The sequence below is a fragment of the Hirundo rustica genome, chromosome 3, assembly GCF_015227805.2.
Source record: "Hirundo rustica isolate bHirRus1 chromosome 3, bHirRus1.pri.v3, whole genome shotgun sequence".
Lineage (NCBI taxonomy): Eukaryota > Metazoa > Chordata > Aves > Passeriformes > Hirundinidae > Hirundo > Hirundo rustica.
In genome coordinates this window covers 6,959,827-6,979,572 of record NC_053452.1, presented here as the reverse complement: position 1 = coordinate 6,979,572, position 19,746 = coordinate 6,959,827, and the positions used below count along the sequence as shown (strand labels likewise).

The 19,746-nt window shown below is 44.8% G+C and overlaps 1 protein-coding gene across 4 annotated transcripts; it reads left to right on the top strand.

The window, feature by feature from the left end:
* Positions 1–4,434: 4,434 nt before the first annotated feature.
* On the top strand, positions 4,435–18,296 carry LOC120749884 (uncharacterized). Of its 4 annotated transcripts, none has more exons than XM_040057838.2 (4): positions 4,435–5,042; positions 14,376–14,519; positions 15,818–15,921; positions 16,862–18,296. In XM_040057838.2, exons 1-3 carry the CDS (start codon positions 4,649–4,651, stop codon positions 15,916–15,918), a joined length of 639 nt encoding a protein of 212 aa, XP_039913772.1. In that variant the 5' UTR covers positions 4,435–4,648; the 3' UTR covers positions 15,919–15,921; positions 16,862–18,296. The 4 variants fall into 4 exon arrangements, with proteins under 4 accessions (XP_039913772.1, XP_039913771.1, XP_039913773.1 ...); XM_040057837.2 differs by having other exon boundaries at positions 16,858–18,296; XM_040057839.2 differs by having other exon boundaries at positions 15,818–15,959; positions 16,858–18,296.
* The last annotated feature ends 1,450 nt before the right edge of the window (positions 18,297–19,746 follow it).

Sequence of the window (19,746 nt, the reverse complement as noted above, 5' to 3'; positions counted from 1 at the left end):
GAGATAAAACATTCCTTACTCAGTGTTCAAATTCTTCAGACTTACTGAATGGAGACTAAACCAGCATTTCAATTTTTCTAATAATAAAAATTTTCAAGAAAGAAAGTGAAAAAATTAGCAACTTTTATTCTCCTCCACTCATCCTTTCAATTCTTTTCTCTTTTTAAGTCTGATTTTACCTCTTTTCATGTTGCTACTGAAAAAGAGAGAAAGGAAAACAAACACAAAGGGAACAGAGCAAAATTTAAACTCTGTTCCTGAGCTTGGGAACAAAACAATGCTCTGTGGCTTTAAAAAACAATTTTCCTTCAGTGAGGAACTGAATTTCCTGGTGATCTTTCATGTGGGTCTAATACTTTGGAGGAAGGATTGCAATCAAACAGAAGTGGCAAAAGAGAAGCAGCTGTTTTGTGAGAGTTCCCACAGGCTGCTGGAGAAGCTGCAGAGAGCTGCTGACCACCAAAGAACCTCTGAAGTCTCTCGCCTTTGAGTTCTCAAATCTCTACAATTCTCCTGAGCACATTCCAAATCACAAATGAGTTTGTACCTCCCTCTCCTCAGCAGAAATAAACCCAAAGTGTAGGGAAGCCATTGTAAAACTGACATCAAATTTGACAATATTGAAATTATTTAATTCATAAACATTATTGAAATTATTTAATTCGTAAATTTAAAATGCCCATGGTAATGCAGGCAGCAAAAGGAAGGCCAAATGACAACTGCAACAGCCTCAAACCTGGATCCTCAGCAGGTGCCTCAAAGCCCTGTTGTGCCCAGACAAAGCCTCCAAGTTTCCTGGAGGTTTGACTTTAACTATGTGGTTTCTAGGAAAAACATTTCACCAGGAACACAGAAAATAAACAGAGCTTTAGGACCTGCTTGAAAGAGGTTTAAGGTAAAGCTCTAATTATACAGAGCTTAAACAGCACTGACAAGATTTAAAAAGAATACACAGCTCCCTGTAACAGGCATTTTAAACCACGTGGTCAAATCAAGCCAGTACTGACAGACACCAAACCTCCAACAAAGGTATTGTCCCCTTTTCTAGTGGCCAGCAATTCTGGCAAGCCCCAAAGAAAGGCTAATATAGCTATTCTAATAGATCACTGTTCAGGTGGGTAAAGAAGTAGCAAGCCCAGAAACAAAGGCAGATAGATGCTTGTTCTCCCACAACAACAATTTCCAGCATCCTGCAAGAAGAGTGAGCCCAGCAGAGAAGTGCATCAGCAGCACTGTCATCCCAAATCCCTGCTCCCCTTCACGGGTCTCCCTTTCCCTCTCACAAAGCAGCTCTTGAATTCAGCTGACACAAAGACAGAACATTTGGTTTCTTTCTCCACCTTCTAACACACCAATTTGTGGAGAAAGCTGCAGTCAGGCGGACTCAAGGCTGCCATGAGATCTCCAGCACACACCTTCTGGTGAAAATCCCAAATCACTCTGCTGAACACAGCCAGACACCTTCTGTGAGAGGCCCAGGAGACCCAAAGGAATCATTCAATAACCCAGCTCACATGGCACACGTATTCACTCAGCTTTTTTCTTAACAGGAGAAACAGCAAACCCCATGCAGAAGTAGATCATTAATCAGTCTTTTCTTGAAAAGGCTTGAAAAGAACAATCTACTCAATTAAAATGATGCACTAGGCCAAGGGTTAATGCTGGTTCAGAAAGGATTTAGTGGAAATCCTTGGAAGAGTTAGGTTGGTAATTGTAGTGCAAACCACAAACCGGTGACAGCCAGAAGTGAGGACATTTGATGTGTCATTGTTGCTCCATGAGTCACCAATGGGCAAAATAGATTTATGATCGTGAATATAGTAATATGAAACCCAAAGCAAGCCTGAGCTCTTGACTGTTCCCAGATATTACAACAGTGGAGACAAATTTAAAAAAAATAATAATAATAATAATAATCACTGCTTTTAAAGTGTTTTCTTGACCTGCAGTAGCACCTCTCATTTTAATATTTATTTGTTGACTAAGAAGAAGCACTGAAGAAAGAAATCATTCCTTGTGGGGATAAAAAACTACAAATAAAATCATTTTCTCCGTGGTTCTGGGTAGCTGGTGGTTCTCCTCTTAAAACCAGATGATTTCTGGGGAAGAGCAGAAGGGTCAGCCTAGAAGAAGGGTAGGAATACTGCCATCGCCTGTCTCAAGAGCCGCTGCTGGTTCCAGACGGGTCACTCAGGGCTGCGGCTCACCCAAAATGAGGCGGGGAGCTTTGCCAGCCCCGCTGCTGCAGCCCCTCTAGCGGCCAACAGGTGGCGACACTGCATGGACGAGAAATGGCATTTCCTAGACAAGGGTCAGTTTTGTAAAATATTCCTTTCTTGTTAAGCCAAAAGCTCAAGGACTCGAACAATTTTTATTTTTTTTTCCCTAGGAAAATGACCCTAGATCTGAGGTGAAACGTCACCTTACGTGCACCCCACACAGAAACACACTTCCCCAGCTACATCACCGTGGAAGTGCAGTGAGGGAATAAATCTTCCAACTTGGCCTCACCGACATGCAAAAGCCCAAACACCCTGGGCCAGCGAGGGAAGATTGGAGCCAGTGCCTCCATTCCCGTTCTCCTGCCTTTTTGGCTGACCTTTAGTCTCCAGTGTTTAGAGGAAGGTGGAGGCTTTTCAAGCCCTGCCATTGTTTACAGAGGCAATGCCTTGAGTTTTTCCTTTCTGGCAGCAAAAAGGACCATGGGCCTTTTTTGGCCAGGACTGCAAGGCTACAGGAGGCTCAGGCTGCCCATTCAAAGACTGGCAGCTGTGACCTCATCACCCTGCAGACAGGAGCTTGCCCTGCTCACACCTTGAGCTGGTGAGACACACCAGTCCGACCAGGACCACCCACTCCTGCTGATCCGTGGATGGGGAGGGCCAGTGCCACCCTCAGGCACGGCACCCACAGCTACTCTGTTTGCCACGCACTCTCCCTGCCAAGTGTGGCAGAAGGGCCAGGGCTGTGCTGTCCTCACCAGTGGGAAGGGACTCGTCTGCTTTCCCAGCTCAGTCAGAACAGAGCACAGGCATTTGTAGTCGTGGCTCCTGTGCCAGGAATAGGAATGATACCTCTTTCTGCTAAATAAGCACTGCAGGTAGTCCTTTTCCACCACGGATTCTTTGCAGGCCACGTCCTGTCCCAGTCTTCTGGCAAGAAGGGCACAAAGATTTGTAAAAGCTCTTGGTGAGTAAAATCAGCCCCCCAAATACACACAGCCCTGATTCCTCTCACTGCTGCTGAGCCAGTGGAAAGCAAATTGGATGCTACATCCCCCTGTCCACTCCAAAGAATGATCTGCATGTTTGTACACATGCTGGGTGGGGTGCACAGCGTGGTTTTGGGGTGCAGCTGACAGCAACATCATCCCAAAAGCACCTGGAGCTGGATGGCTGTGACAGCACAACACTATTGATCCACGGGATGGAATCTGCACGTTCGCACGGAGGATGAGCAAGAAGGACCAGTAAAACATGTGTGGGTCGTGCTGGCAGCCAGTCCCACACTCCCAGTGCCTTTCCAGCTGGAACAGGGAATGAACACAACTCCCACCTGTGACACAACCACACCTTCTTAAGGGGGACCCTTTACATGGGCCCATACCAAAAATAAATAATTTTTAAAAATAGTATTTAAAGAGCAGGTTCTGTTGCCAAGAGTTTAGTGTTGATAAGCAGTACCTCCACCATGACCAAGAAGGGGCAGAAAGGCCTTGCCTCCAGCCTCAGTGAGAAGGCACAAGAGCTGGCAGCCTCCCTCCCGACCCTCTTGTGGAGGTCAGCTGAGTCTCGATGACGCAGCATTCACCTTTGCTGGTCTCGCTCCCAAGCCTGCTAGGCTCTCCCCAGTTCTGCAGAGGCTACAGCTGCAGCAGGGAGCCCTGCTCTGTGCCCTGCACTCAGAGGTGACTACACCCCGTGTAGTCACTGCTCTGCCTGCCTGAGAAACAGCAGAACCTCCCTTAAATCTCTGTTGTTGTTAAAAACAAAGCTCCTTCTCCAGCACGCACTTGTTTTGTCTGATGTGGGTGCCCCCCCTGGATTGGCACAGTCCCTGGAGCCCAGAAGCACAGCGCTCCCAGGGTGGTTTGTTTTACAGCACAACAAGAGCTGCTTACACAGGGCAGGGCTCCCACTCCTGTGCCCACTTGGGTCCCTGCCCAGACTCACCGAAACCACCTGTGTTACATCAGTAGGAGAGTGGCAAATTTAAGAGCCTCAGAGTGCCAAGCATGGGGGATTATTTCAGCTTCATGGTTTCCCAGTGCTAGGCACACACTCCTTGAAGAAAACCCTTAAAACTGTCTGCTACCAAATAACCTATATACATCACTGGCCCCAAAGATGATGCATGATGAAACGGCCTTACAAAACAAATCCTTACATTTCAGCCCAGCAGAGCATCCAAGTGCACAGCAAAGCCAAGACAAATAGAGCACTGCTTTTGCCTGAAAATGTACATAGCTTGAAAAATCCCCATTGTTGCTCTATCCCAGAAAATGATTCATCCTCCCCACGGGGCTTTGCCTTGCCTCCGCACATTTCGCAAGGCTCCTGGCTTTATAACAGCGTGGCGCACGTGGTGATTCCTGGCAGATTCCTCAGCTGGCTTGAGAGTGAGGAGGCAGCAGCTAATCCTCCTAACGATGATTTTCCTCTTGCAGCATTTCTTCCTGCTGGCCACAGACTTGGTGCTCGCCATGACCCTCTCCTGCCTCTTTTATGCCTTTGCGTGCATTTCCATCGCGTTTCTGACCTGCTGCATTATCGTTTTCTCCTTTGGCACGGCGGAGAGGAATGTTGATGTGAAAAGGAGAGCAATTGTAATTCTTGTGTCCAACAGCTCCATTGGGAGGATGTTTGCAAGGAACCTGGATAAAGCAGGTTTCGGGGTGTCTGCTGCACAGTGGTCTGCTCAAGAGGAGAGGACAGTGACAGAAGAGTGCTCATCGAACAAGGAGGTAGCCCAGCTCCACCTGACTGAAGATGAGTATGAGAAGACAGTGAAAACCTTCATAGAAAGCCACTTATCCCTGAAAGGTAACTTTTAGGGCAAACTTGTGGATTGTACCTACTGTAGAAATTAAAATGCAGAAGCTTGTGAGATTGTAGTTCAGAAAATGAGGAAGGCAGGAATGCTTTAGCAAATGGTAATAACACTCTGTGTTGCATTTTGTTGTGCAAAACAAAAATTTTGCTTTTTCCAGGGGAAAGAGCCTGCTTTGGTGGCTGTGAAAGGCCCCAGCAGACCCCAGTCCCTGAACCAAGGCAAGGTAGGCCAAGGAAGGAGAGGGAGAAGGTCCTATCAAGGCACAGAGGGCTGGACTTGCTCTGAGAAGAAAACACAGAAATGAACAAGGGGGAGCAAAGCCCAGACAATGACCTGAGGTGAAGGAATGTGTCTGATTTTTAACCTCTTCTGGATTAAAAAGGAACCCAACTGTGTTCCCTCTTTACTTCTTGGCTGCGGTGGGATTCATTAGAGTCAGGTCAGAACTTTGTGTGGCGGGTTGGGTCAGCGTCTCTGAAGCATGCTGCCATCATTTCTGTGGGAATACAGGACCAAAAGCAGCCTGCAGAGCTCATCTGGGACAGCACGGGGCAAGTGTCCTCCTGAGGGGATGGCTGTAAGCTCTGCCAGAGAATCTCCCTGGTCCCTTCCTAGGTGAAGGGTGCCGGTGGGAAGACTGCCTTATGCTCTGCTGAGTAACCCCTGGGATCCAGGAGTGTGCGTCCCCACAGCCATAATTTTACACCTCTTGGGTGTGATGGAGAATTCAGCCATCAGGGCTGTACCCTCATTGCCCTCGGGGCTATGGGGTTTCAAGGGAAAAGGCCAACCCCTCTCCTCCACTGTGAGCCTCCCTAAGGGCCCTCTGAGCTGCAAGGCTCTCTCTGCTTCCCCATAGTGCCGCCTTCCTTCTCCAGCCTCCCCACCCCTCTCCTCCTTGCTCGTCTCTCTGTGCTCTCTCCGAGGCTCCCTTTGGGGTCCCCTAGGGAAGCCCCTCTGCTCGCTCACACCGAGCTGAGATCCCAAAGAGCAGCCACACCTCCCCAGGACAAGTAAGACCCTTGGTACTACTGCCCGGCGCTGAAAGTTGTCTGTGCTCCCAGGCCCTGCAGAGGAAGGACATTTTGGAAGTCAGAGCTCACATCACAGAGCCTTCTGTACTGCAGACACCCTTTGGAGGGGCGGTAGGGAACCTCAGCCAGCACCTGCTGCTGGATTCAGGACGCAGTTCTCTCACATTGCTCTTCTCCTCAGAAGCACACAGCAGATCAGCAGTGCCTGTGCAACTCTGCATGGCTCAGGACACATTCCCTAATTCGCTGCCTGCCTCCAGGCTCCAGAAATGGTTCCCTGCACACCGGCAGTGCATTTCACACCGAGTGCTTGGCTGCCTGCATGAGCATTTAGGCTCATTTACCCTAGGAAAATTACTCTGGTAAAACTTTCTTGTCTGGACAAGGCCTAAAAGCTCCCCAAACTATCAGCATAATCCTGCTCTGGAAATGAAAACAACAAAGGCTTTCTTAACCAGTAATGATTTGTTGGTGATTTCTGTGCTGTTCTAATTAAATGAGACTCTGGCACAGCGATACCTGTCTTTTTTTGCTCTTGACTAGTTTGGTCCCCATGCTAGTTAAAGGTTTTTGCAGGTGTCATGTTGTTTTGACGGGGTGATCTGTTCCAAGATCCGTGAGGTTCTACATTTAGGATCTCCTGCATAATATTCACATCACAGATGTGGATGTTGAAATGTATTTCCCAAGTGCTGACCCAATTGCTTGGCAGATCAAAGCAGTATGTTGGGAGGGAAAAATAAAAGAAAGAAAAAATAAAAGGAAAAAAAAAAAAAGAAAAATAAAACCTCACTGTTTTCTTGGGTTTCTTTGTTAACCGTTTCAAGTGAGTGCTGATATTCAGTTTACAAAATTTACTGTGGTATTTTTGGCATGGGTTAAGTGAATATGAACACTCACCACCAGCTGACTGATAATGAAAGATTTTAAACCAAATCCAGAGCCTACATTGGTGGGTCACCACATGCAGTTTGGTCAGCAGGATCTGGACAAGGGCAGGAGAAGTCTTAATGTTGTAGGGCAGAACCATTACACAACCTTCTCCATTTAAAAACTTCTCTTTATGCACTTTGTGTATGCAAATTTTTAGTTTCTAAAGAAAGGAACCTCTGCTAATTTTTATGGGTTTTGGTGGTTTTTTTCCAATTACTTGTCCCCATAGGACATTTTTACCATTGCATCTTTGCTATTGTAAATAAAAAGATACTTGCTCTATATAATCAAATCTTTTGAAATTCATTCTAAATGCCTTTCAAAGTAACACAGTGAAGACAGAATCCCCCAGGCATAGTTCCTTCTAGAATTAAAATACTTATGACAGATAAAATGATGTGTTTTTTTATTCTAGTACAGGCCCAGCAAATTTTCAGGAAGGCTAGCACCTTTATTTTGCAGTGACTGTACAAAATAATAAGATGCTACCAGGCCTAAGGAGAATGTAACAAAGACACAGAGAAATACAAGTCAGTCCCCTTCCAAATTCTTCCTTTGCTGTGTGATAGCTTAACTTGTTCCATAAAAAACCTTTGGTTCTTCTGGCTTTTAGCCTTTGGTGCCTTTAGATCAGATACTCAAATTTTGTCTGTGACCAAGAGGTCAAAGAGACAGGAAAAAATATGAGAGAAGGAGTTTTATTGCTCACCTCCAGTAGCTGAGCTTTTACTGTCAGATATTGCAAGAGCTCTTGGCATCACGTCCAAGTCCTCTGTGATGGAGCTGCTCGAGAAACTGCTGCGCCGTGTTGCTCTCTGGGCAGCTTGCCTGGAAATGCTGGCAATTGCTTCATGATTTTCAGGATTGACTGCAGGGAGGGTGGGGTAGGGCAAGGAGGAAAAAAGGTAGAGATGGGCAAGACCCAACAGACAGCAACCTGACCTGACTCAAAAAGAATTCAGACATCCAGAGTGCTCATGTGGTTAAGTGCTGGAGCCTCTGTTGTCACAGTACCTCGGGGTTTTCCTGATCATGCACAACAGTCACAGGGATAAGCAAAACCAGCACTGACGGTGCCAGAGGACCACACAATTATTAGTGTTGGGAGGGGCCTTAAAGGCCATCTAGGTCCAACCCCAATGCCATGAGGAGGGACGCCTTCCACCAGACCTGCTTGCTCAAAGCCCCATCCAGCTTGGCCCTGAACACTTCCAGAGATGGGGCATCCTCTGTAATTCCTCAGGTTCCCACAGGAGAGATGATCCTTGATGTAAGCAATGCCTCACCCTGGACAGTCTTCCTCTGTTTGTGCAGATCTCTGCTATGCTGAAGTTGCTTATAAGAGTCCTGTTGGTTTTCATTGGGTCGGGATTTAATTTCTTGTACCTGAATCTCAGATACGACCTGACAGCTACTGGGTTCTTTGGTACTTACCACCTTCCCCCTGTCCTTGCCTCTCAAATAGGAAGGACGATAACCCTTACACAAGCAGAGAAATAACCAATGCAAATTAATAATAATAATTCCTAAGCAATGTTAGGCTCCGTGTCTGAAACACTTTCTCACCACCACACTTCACCATGGTTTTTCAGACCAGTAGCAAATGCACATTTCCAAGCCTTGTTCTGCAGGCTCCAAAGGGCCTGGAAAGAGCTACCTATGCAAACAGCTAGGCCAGTGGGAGATACTGGGCTGTCATCCTTGGCCATCTGTCCTCATCTCCATGTTGCCGTTGGCAAAGTGGCTCTCATGACCTCTCCCTAAGTTAGTGCACGCAAGATCACCTTATCATTTATCAGTTTAAATGGGTGTGTTAAGTCATGTTAATCCAGCTCATTACTTTCTTCTGTGCACCGTGGGACACTGCTGCAATCTCTTTGAGCAGAGCTGTGAGGGCAGTCACACCAGCCTGGGCAGTTACAGCTAATCGTGGGCAAGGAGCCCTGTCCACAGCTGCAGTGGCTTGCTCAAGGCTGAGAGGCTGGCAGAGCTACACAGAGCACTGAGCTGTCAAGGCCTCCAGCAGCCTCATGGCTCCTTGGACAGTCTCCACCTCTTCCAAAGGTCAGGCTGCTTTTGCAGCTCTGCTCTGCAGCAGGTAAGAGTGGTAGATGTTCTCCTGCTAGTTCCCCATTCCTTGCTCCTCTCCTTCAGCATGGGAAAAAGACTTTAGTTTGCCACACAGCTTAGTCCAGGAAGGCACTCTTGGGACAGAGATCCAGAAAGGAAGGCCCTACAGTGAGCCTGAACAGGGACAGAGACATTGGAACTGCTGCCTTGTGTGGTGGGCACTCTGTAGAAACTCTTTTGCTTCCTAAGGATGCCAGTGTGGTTGGTCAGGTTGTTTTATTAGAAGGCAACCCTTACTCATTTCCCATGCTGTGCTTTCCTTAGGATAAAGGCAAGGCCACCCAGTCATTCCTACACTCTACACTCAGAGCAGAGAGAAAGTTCAGTTTCTTTTGGAACAGTCTAGCTCAGTGCATGGCAAGAGCAGTTGCTCCCACAGCTACAGAGATGGATTGGACAGATGCGATAATCATTGACTGCAATAAACTACAAGGGAGTAGGAATGAATAAAGCAAACAAAATCATATACTCATGCAATTTTAAAGAGTACTACATTATTTAACTTCACTCAGCTACAACAACTGCAGGCCACCTTGGATAAATCAGCACATTTTCCAAGCTGTAAATGACCATGTTTAGACTGATGTGTGAAATGAGTAATTTTTGCAGCTATGCCTTTGTGCCTTTAATGGGGGTTATCCAGAAGTTTTTGAAAAACTGGCTTGCAATTATATTGCCTTCCTGTCTCTTGGGGATTTATCAAAATGAGAGAAGCGCTTTGATACAGCAGCATCAGGGCTATGAAACAGCCCAGAGAGAGAAAATAGATCTCATTCTGAAACTGGGAGGAGTTATTTATTTTAAGATGAAGGGGAGCTCCCCAGTCAAAACTTCTTAAAAATAAGAGTCTATGCATCATCTAGAGTCAATGCGTCTTTTTCCAAATGAAGTCCTGCATCCAGTACCTCTGGACATTTTACGGGAGGCAAATTTTCACTTCCTTAAAGTGGTTTTGTAATTCTCTTGTTTCAACAGACAACTTCTCCGCCAAGCACCGAGCACCCTGGACAGCCACATAGAACCTCCTGATTAAAGTGTTGCCCAATCCAGAAAAGCTGCAGCAACACTTCTCCTCTGTCCCCATCCCTCACTCATTGCAAGTGGGCAGAGCCCATTTGGGTTCAAAAGCTCCATCCCAAAGCTTTGGTTTTTTGCTTGCTTGCAAACCAAGATCTTTAAGCAATAATTAAAAATGCATGTTGGTCTGTCCTACGTTAAAAAAAAAGGTGATTTATTTGAATGCATTCAGAACATGTTGCCATGCTCACCACTAATACCAGCCATGAGTACAATATGGAAAGAGAAGGAGGTGAAAGAACCACGCGCTGCCAATTTATCTTTCTTCCACATTTTGTGTTTACAGACAGGAACAAAAGTGGATCATTTCTCAAAAAGAAACCAAACAAAGCCCAGGCAGTTGGATACTTACGTTATACTGGCTCCTAAATTCTTACAGAAGCCATTTTTAGCATCCTGAAACAGTTTTAGCATCCTCTTTACACTGCCCCCGCTTAGCTCATGTGAATTTTAGTCCTAAACCATAAGTTTATCTTAAAACAACCTTAGTCAAGAGTTTGATTTCCAAGCTGCATCACTCATTAAACCACACAAGAATGAAGAGCATTTTTAGAGATTGCCAAAAAGATATCTATATTTATGATATGTCATTCCTTAAACAAGTGATCAACACCTTTTCATGCAACTGTAGTGGCAGGATTGGAGATGCAAAGTAAAATAAACCCCAAAGCATCTGGGAAGCTATTTTTTTATCACTTAGGTATGCTGCTAAACTAATCTCTGGTTCTGGAAGTCATTGGAAATAATCACAGGTGTAACAACCTTTACACTAATTTAAAAACTTCCCAGAAAAGAGCTTAGCTTTGCACCAGTTTAGAGATGTTGTCTTGCATTAACCAGAGCTGGGCAGCTTCTGACCAGAAAGTATTTTTGAAAAATACCAGGATTAAAGCCCAAAGAGTTCTACAGATCCGTGTCTTTTCCAAATAATGTAGTTTGTCAAAGTGTGTGTGCACCAGGATTTCACCCTACTCCCTACCTCACTCCTAAGTTTTCTACAGGTCAGCTTTAATAGGGAAAGGGAATCAAGTGAGAGAAAATATTTCTGCAGCTCTGCTTTCCCATATTACAGTGCTTGGAGACAGAAACCTGTTGAACAGTCCTAACACATATGCTTAGAGACTTAATTTGAATTATGTGGTAAAACTGAATATGCACAAAAATTGAACAGTTCTGTATATGACGATTAAATACTTCCCTCATACAAATAAATTATCCTTGTGATTACACAATGTCTGAGTAGATTATTTATTTTAAATCTACTCTTTTCATATTTCCCGTTTAACAAACTCTTTTCCCAACACTTATGCTGCAAACTCCAAGGTAACCCAGAAGGATTGTGTGGCATTTTCTGCAGGAAAAGAGGGCCAAGAGCAAACTCTTGTACGGAGTTCTCCCTGCAGTAGGACAGAGGACTTGGCCAGGTCTACGGTCAACTCAGCCCCTGGAGCTTTGCTTTGGCACTACATTGTTCCTCTGCTTTCTTGGAGAGGTCCTGAGTGGAAAAGTCTGGCAGGTACAGCCTGTGGCACTAAAGCTCTTAAAAATCCCAACAGAGAGCTGAATTTCACACCTTGTTAGGCTGACTTAGTAATACTGACTTCAAAAAAATGGCATAGGTTTAGGCCAGGCAACCATCTTCCACCAAAGGGTTAAAAATCAAGCGGATTTCACATCTATTGAATTATAAATGCATGTGGTGGAAACATTTTAGACCTGATGCTTCATTACCATTAGTCAAATAATTTGTTCTGACTATGTAATCAAAAAAAAAGGAGTACTTTCCTTCTGTTCTTATGTGCCTTTTCCTGGTTTCTAGAACTACATTTATTCTTAAGTATTCACTGCCCTGGTTTGGTCAAATAGCTTGAAATTTATGAGCTGTCTGATAAGAAATTACCCTGCTGGGCAGCATTCATTTCTAACCCCTGACAGAGCATAACTTTTTAAACCAACAGACTGAGGCACAACAAATAGTTATTTCCAATAATGAATAGTATTCACATTTTCTCCCATAAAAACGTTTCTCACCAGAGAACCACTCCCAGTGGTTAATCCAGACATTTACACCTGTACATGTCTAGCTGGCACAATACCTGACTGCTTCTCTCATTTGCTTTTCCCTCTAGATCTCAGTGGTGGTGTTTAAGTTCCACTCCTCATCCTCGATATAGAAACATAACAAACATCGCAGAAATCCATTTAAACCTTAGAGCACAGCAAGAACAGAGTAGCCCAGAAAGTTTTTGATTTTTGTAATTCTGAATTTGAACTGTTCTCTTCCTATAAGAGTCCAGGAACCTGTCCTTCATTACAGCCTTGTTTTCCCCACTCCCATTTTAAGTGTGTATTATTAAATTAACTGAGGTGTCACCAATCTAAAGCTAAAACTCCTTTGAAGTTTCTCGCCTTCCTCTCCTTTCCTTTGGTCACCTCTGTGGTTTCATATTAAATATACTGAGAACGTATTTCCTCTCTTTTGTTGCTACCCAAGACTTGCACAAAATCAGAAAACCTTTTAGTCCTCATCAGAGATTTGAATTTCCATCCTGTTTTAAATTATGGAGAGCACATTTTCCAATGAATAAACACACTGATGGAAAATTCCCGAGCATTTCCCATAACCATACATACAACACTAACTATTTACCAGGTATAAAACTGCAAAGGGAGGGATCAGGTCCTTCTTATCCATCCAAGAACAGCAGACTCCAGTGTTATTTATATAAAGTCCAGAAAATAAAAATACAGGCAGAAATATGAGAATTAGTTACAACATAAAAAGGGAAAAAAGTCTATAATAATGCAACAGAAGCAAAGTCTCCAAATGTTTGGATGCCGGAAACAGAGGTGACAGGAAGAACGCTCCCATCATTCATTTGCTCTCAGCATCTCTCTCTTTAGACCTCTCCAGCAGATTTTTATTCATGCCACCAGCTCCAGGGCACAGATCATGTCTGTCTGTATCAGTCATGTGGATACTGATGCAAAACAGGTCGATGCATTGACTCTGCCACTCAGCCATGGGAGCAGGTAAAAGGAGACTTTGACTCTTTGCTCTGTTTTCTGAGAAGCAGAGAGGCAAAGTGCTGAGAAGGACAATTCTTGGCCAGAAAAAGTCACCTGGAGCTTTTCTTGGGCCCTTGCTAGAACGCTAGGGAGTTCTCCTTCATACCTTATTCTGGCTCTCTCTCACCAAGGCCAGGCAGGGCATTTTCCTCAAGCAGGGAGTCACTGTCTCCTCTAACAGCACCCAGCCTTTCCCATGGATGCAGTCTGGAGACAAGCTGGAGCAGCCACCAGGTTTTAAACAAGTATGGCTCCTAAGTAGACACTGCACTCTTATGGGTCAGAGCCCCTTGGCACCCTCTTTTGAAGTTACAGAAGCAAACAGATAAAAATCCTCTCTCAAAGATTATTCACTACAGCACAGACAGAAATGCCCCAGTTCTGATTCATTTTTTGTACATTTTTTCTTTTGTACCTGAATATGGCTCCGTGTGGTATTTGGATGTAATGGCTTGGCATCACAAAGGGAATAAATGCCTGAAAGAGAATGGGTCTCCTTCAGTGATGGCTTCTAATAAGTGTAATTTGATTTTTCCTTGAGCATAATTCTTGGAAAATATTTCTCTTGTTTTGCTTCTAAGAAAAGCAATTTGCTAACATTTTTCTGATCATAAAATTGATATGACCTTCTGCAAATAATCTGACTTTCCAGAGGGTTGCTGAACTTTTTGAAGTGCATTAGGTTGTTCATAGAACGCAGCTTTCTCTTGTTTATTCTGGATAGCCTCTTCATATAACTGACGGAAACACTTCCAAAGCTTTTGTAAAAGTAACTTCAAGGAACTGATTAAAAAAGAAATTCCAATGGAATATGCAATAACACATTTTAGTGAACACAGGGAGGAATAACTACCTTTGAATCAGCTCTGTTTCTAAAGCTGTGAGTCTTGCCCACTATGGCCCCCTCCTTCCCAGCATGGATTGCTGCTATTGAGCTCATTACTCTCAGGTTTTTAATTAGAATGAGTTGCAAGTGGTAAGATTTCATCTGTACCAGTTATGTCTTTGTAGAAACATCACCATGTAATTCAAGAATGAGCTGGGTGAGTTCACTTAGCTCATACCCTGTTGCTTTGGCAGGCATGTACGGGAAGATGAGGAAGCCGTCGATCCTGATATGGGATGAAGGGGCACCAGACACACACAGGTTGCCTGAGACAAAAATCTCCTGTGAGGGGAAGAAGGCTCTCAAGGCTCCACCCAAGAACTGCTTATTGCAGACAGGTACAGCTGAACATACTGCCCTTCTCTGACAATGTCTAGATGAGGGGAAAATGTCTTCACAATGTTACAGCCAATACAGGTTTTTTTTTTCTTAACACTCTTTCCAAAATTTCGAAAGCAAAATGCTTCTTTGTGGCCACTTCTCACCAGGGCTGGTCACAGACAGCTTAAAATGTGGATTTAAAGATTTTAGATAATATTCTGGAAAAATGTTGCTCTCTCAGACTGGAGTTTTAAACAAGACTGCCTGGGTAGGACAGAGCCAACACGTGCAAAATCAGCTCTGCAAAGCTCCCACTGTCCCAGGGACCAGCTGAGTTCGCTTCTCCTGACACAGAAAATAAAACCCCATGGCTCCCATCAGCAAAATGCAATTCAGTAACTGGCAGCACTGGGCCTTTATCAGATGGCAGAAATTCTCCTCCTGGTTTGCTCCTCCCATGGAAGATACTGCTGCTTTAGCATCCACTTGGAAGAACTGCGTTGTCAGGGCAGTTGTTTGCAGGAAGACTTCCTGATTAGAAATAACCCTCTAATTAAAGCACGGCTTTATTTATTTATGTGTCATTCATTTGTAGCTACTTATTCAATTATAAATTACAAACAATAATCTTTAGTTTTAGCAGCCTGTGAAATCTCCTCTGTGAGACTGCCAACATTGGAAGGTTTTCTCTGAGGCTTGTAAGAGCCTCCACAACACAGGCAGGTTCTGGTCCTGGGGAAGAGATGACTCTGGCTGTGGTGCCCCAATGCATTTAGTAAATGAGCAGTAACAAAACAAAATTGTAAGAGCAGGTAGCTAGATATGCCTTCATGAAATACCAGGAAAAGCAGGCATCTTCTCCTTTCCAAAGTGGTAAGTATTAGATGTGGAATATGTCCCAGGAAGATGAGGTAAACAATCAAGACATCTCCCTCTCAACTGTGTATTCTCTCCCCTATCCTTACTCCCCACCAGCCCTGCTCTGGATCCCAGGCAGCCAGGACTGGGAGGTGCAGCACTGATGGTCACCCTGCTGACCCTCCTGCTGCTGGCTCCTGTGACTCAGCCCATGTTTGAGGAGCACATTTGCACAGTGTGGAGGGAGCACAGCCTGTGAGCAGCCCCTTCCCCACAGCCCTGGTACAAAGAGCAGTGGTAGGAGAGGCACAGGGAGCAGTACCTCCAGGGAGTTCACTCTGGGAATCCAAAGCCCATAGAGGCTGTGCTAAAACAGCGTTTTTTATTTTTTGACACATTAATGTTGTCTTTTGCTATTGAGTTAGTGGTTGAAACAGTGTCACTTTTCTATTTGCAGCTCTCTGCCTCTCAGTCCTCTTTCACCCACTCACCTGTGTCCTGAGTCTCCTGAAGAGAAGCCCACAACTGCTTGCGCCTCTGCTGAAGTCCCAAAACTGAGAGGTGAGGCAGCACCCTCACAGTTCAGTTACCTGCCAGAGGTAACCAGCACCTCTTGCACCTCTTTTACCTCTGCTGGGACAGGGAAGGGGACCCAGGTGGTGGGGAGAGGGCTCGGAGAGAAGCTTAGGAGCAGCCTCCTGCAGCACTCTGACACCCCAAGGACGCTGCCTTCCTGCATCAATGTGGCCCTGAGGAGTCCAGCCTGGGGCACAGCAGTACATCCAAATAAGTGGCAAACAAGACCAGCCAGCTCAGCCTCCAACATCGAGGCAGAGCACTAACTGCTCTCCAGTGTCTCATTGGATTTTAAGATGCACAATAGTTGCTCTCAAAGGGCAAACCCCCAAATGTCCTGTCTCTTGTTCATTGCTGGACCATCTCTCCCCAGTTCCTGTATTCTCACTGCTACAGGCTCCAAAGGCCCTTGAATTCCATTTACTCCAGCGCATGGCTGGAAGAGCAATTGAAATGGTGTTCCCCAACATCTCTGCTTGAAAGGAAGCACCCAGAGCACCCTATGATTCTCTGGTCAAGGCTTTAGGGCAAGAGAGAAAACAGAAAAAAAAATTTAAAGCCAGAAAATAAGAAGGCAGACAGTTCATGAGATGACCTGCCCGTGTCCCCACTGGGCAGTTTAATCTTTTCCTGCTACAGGGGAGGGGCTCCCTGGCTCTGTTCATCTAACACCACTGCAGGGGTCTGGTTCTCAGCAGCATCTTTACCCCTTCTGAGTGTTGGATCAGGGCCATAAAGCAGGCTCTGGATGCTGCCTGGAACCCAGAGGTGGATACAGCCTGTTAGCCCCTGCCCTGTGTCACCAGTGGCCACTGCAGCAGCTGGGCTGGGACAGCACATGCAGCCAAACAGCAGCAGGAATGAACTCAGGGAAATGAGCAAACAGCACTGAAGAGCTAAAACTCTCCTGCTGTCTTTCAGCCAGGAAGGAGACCCAAGGAGCTCTACACATAAGCACTGTCACACCACAATGGAAAAAAGGAGCATAGCTGGGATCAGAAGTGACCAACTCCTGGCAGCAGGGGATTACGAGCGGTGACTTCAACTGCAAGATAACAAAAGTCCTTGGATGAAGACAGAAAACACTTTCAGAACCATGACACAGGTCTGCAAGTCCCTTGCAAGTCTAATCTGTAAGGAAGAGAACACCAAGACATTGAAATTTTGGGTTGTTCATTACAATGCTCTACTGTGCACATAGGGATATGCACAGAGGAAAAAACATCTGAGGTGAGAAGAAATAAAGGAAGAACTCTGTTGGGAAGCAAAACACTAGGGCTTGGTTTCCATTATCTAAAGCCACAACTCAAAACTGCCGGACTGATGATAAGAGATGTCACTCTCCCAGGGAGCTGGATCCAGGGAGGAAAAGGAAAGCTTTCAAAACAGCTTCTGTAAGACATTAAACCAGCTTAATATCAAATCTGAGTGAAAACAAACATTTTAATTCTCTAACATCAAAGCACTGAGAGAGAACATGCTAAAGCAGAAAAATCCTGAATTAAAAGCTTGAGGGTTTAATCTTTACACATTTGGCAAATAACCAGTTACATCAATAATGCCAGACCCATATATTCTGCTGAACATCCCATGAAATGTTTCCTTTAGTCAGAACCCTGCTTTGAGCCAGCATTGTCAACTCCCTCAGTGCAAAATCCCATTCTGTGCACATTTCAGCTGTACAATTTCAGCTGATAACCATTATTTTTTCCTCCAAAATGTGGCAGGGGACATGTGTGGACTGCTGCATGGCTACTGCTTCTCTCCCAGAGTGATCCTCAAGCAAAGGATGCTGCCTGCTTGTGTATGCTGTCGTATTCACTGTCTGAAATTAGAGACATTATGTGAGCAAAGCTCCTGAAGACCTCAGTGGAAGTTTTGCTGGCCCGAGGACTTGGGAATGGCCTACATTTGTTTGTAAAGCTTTCCAGTCCATTGGGATACAGGGAACTACTGTGTGCAAGCATAAAATTATGACTGTGAGGCAATACCACCATGAGAGAAAATTATATTATAACTGCACTTAAAAGTATGTTTAACACAAATTAGTTCTATCAAACTAACACCGAAGTTCTAGACTGCTGCATCTGACTAAGGGATCTGAATGCCCCAGATGCTTTTAATTCGAGTGGGAATGAGGGATTTGAATTCCGAAAACAGTGTTGAATGTTTCATCACTAACATAGAACACACACACACAAAAAAAAAATAAAGCAACTGGCTTTTCAAGCCTACAAATTTGGCTAAAAGAATTCTGGCAACATCTTTTTAGACACATCTTCCCAAGAATACAGCCATTAAAACTAGAGATTCAGAAAATCCTGAAAGTATTCCAAGTCTTGATGAATTTTTTTTCAGAAACAAACCCCAACCATTCCAATGTGTTTTTCAATAGATCACTTTGATCCATTTAATAAAAAATGTCATTGAGCTGTAAAAGTCTTCTTAAAGAAAAATAGCTTTAGCACCAAATCCCATGTCCTGCAACCCAGAACAGAAACAACTGATCACCCAAGACCTGTTCTTTCACCTCAGTCTCAACTGCAATACTTCAATTTTTTAAGCCTTTTAAAGAAAGCACAGAATTGCACTTTAAATAGAACAGATTTTCCTGGGCAACACTGTAAAATTATTTCCCAACGGAACCAAAACACTAACGGTGATGGAGAACCAGAGGGAAGCTGCTTACATGAACACATCCCTTTACCACTTTAAATTACATTAATAACTAATCTACAAGCCGATATTATTCCTTTACAGATGTCTGCATGCCTGTCAAAAGATACTAAGAGAGCCACCCCTTGCATTAAATACTTCCCAGCATTGTCACTCCCTTAGTAGCAGTTTCTCTCTATTTTTGGGGACACTTTTCTCCTGACTTTCCTCTCCTGATCAGGGGTCAGACACAGAAACAGCTCCAATGAAGCCAGAGCAAGTACCACCCACCTTCACACTGGATATTGGGAGGTGTTTCAGCCTGAGGTAACAAAATTCCCTTCATGTGTTTATTGTATTCAGGGAAGGACAAAGAGGGAGGAAAAGGCAGGGAAGCAAAATAATGATTAGTGTAATGGGATTTGCTATTCTTGTTAATAGTTTAATCAATATAAACATATACAGAACCCTCTGACGTGCTTGCCATGCTCAAGTGTCTCAATAATTAGCTCAACACTCTTAAGCCATGGTTAGCATCATCTGTATCTCTACTACTCCCTTTTACAACAACAACAAAAAAGGCAGGACTGGGATTTCCTGTGTCTAAAACTCAGCCATGCACAAGTGACCATGCCATGGTGTGTTCTGGCTGTGCTGGATACTCCAGACACACAGTGTGGATGGGACAGGTGGAATTTGCTCAGTGTGAGCAGGATGATCTTATGGGTGCTGTGCTTCAAGACTCTGCTTGCGCCAGAACCACACGTGCTTCTCACCTGCACTGGAGACAGCCCAACACTTCCAAGGCTTTGCAGATCACACACACCTGGATCCTGTGCTTGTCACACAGTTTCTCCTTGGAGGAATAACTTAGCAGCAGCCCCTGGCTTGAGAGTTCATCAATGAGGTACTGAAGAGATGCAGAAGACAGGAGAGCACAGAGATACCGTAGGATGAGGCAGAACTGGCCCCGGGCTGGGACAGCATCAGGCCCATGGAAGTCACTGCAGTGGGGTTGGTGGTGCCACACAGGCTTTTGTGAGTTTTCCCCTAGAGTATTTGCATTTGCAATTCATCCTGTGTCAATTATGGGATGCTGCTGGACAGGGATCCCATACTGGTATGGGATACCACAGGACACAGCACGTGTTCTAA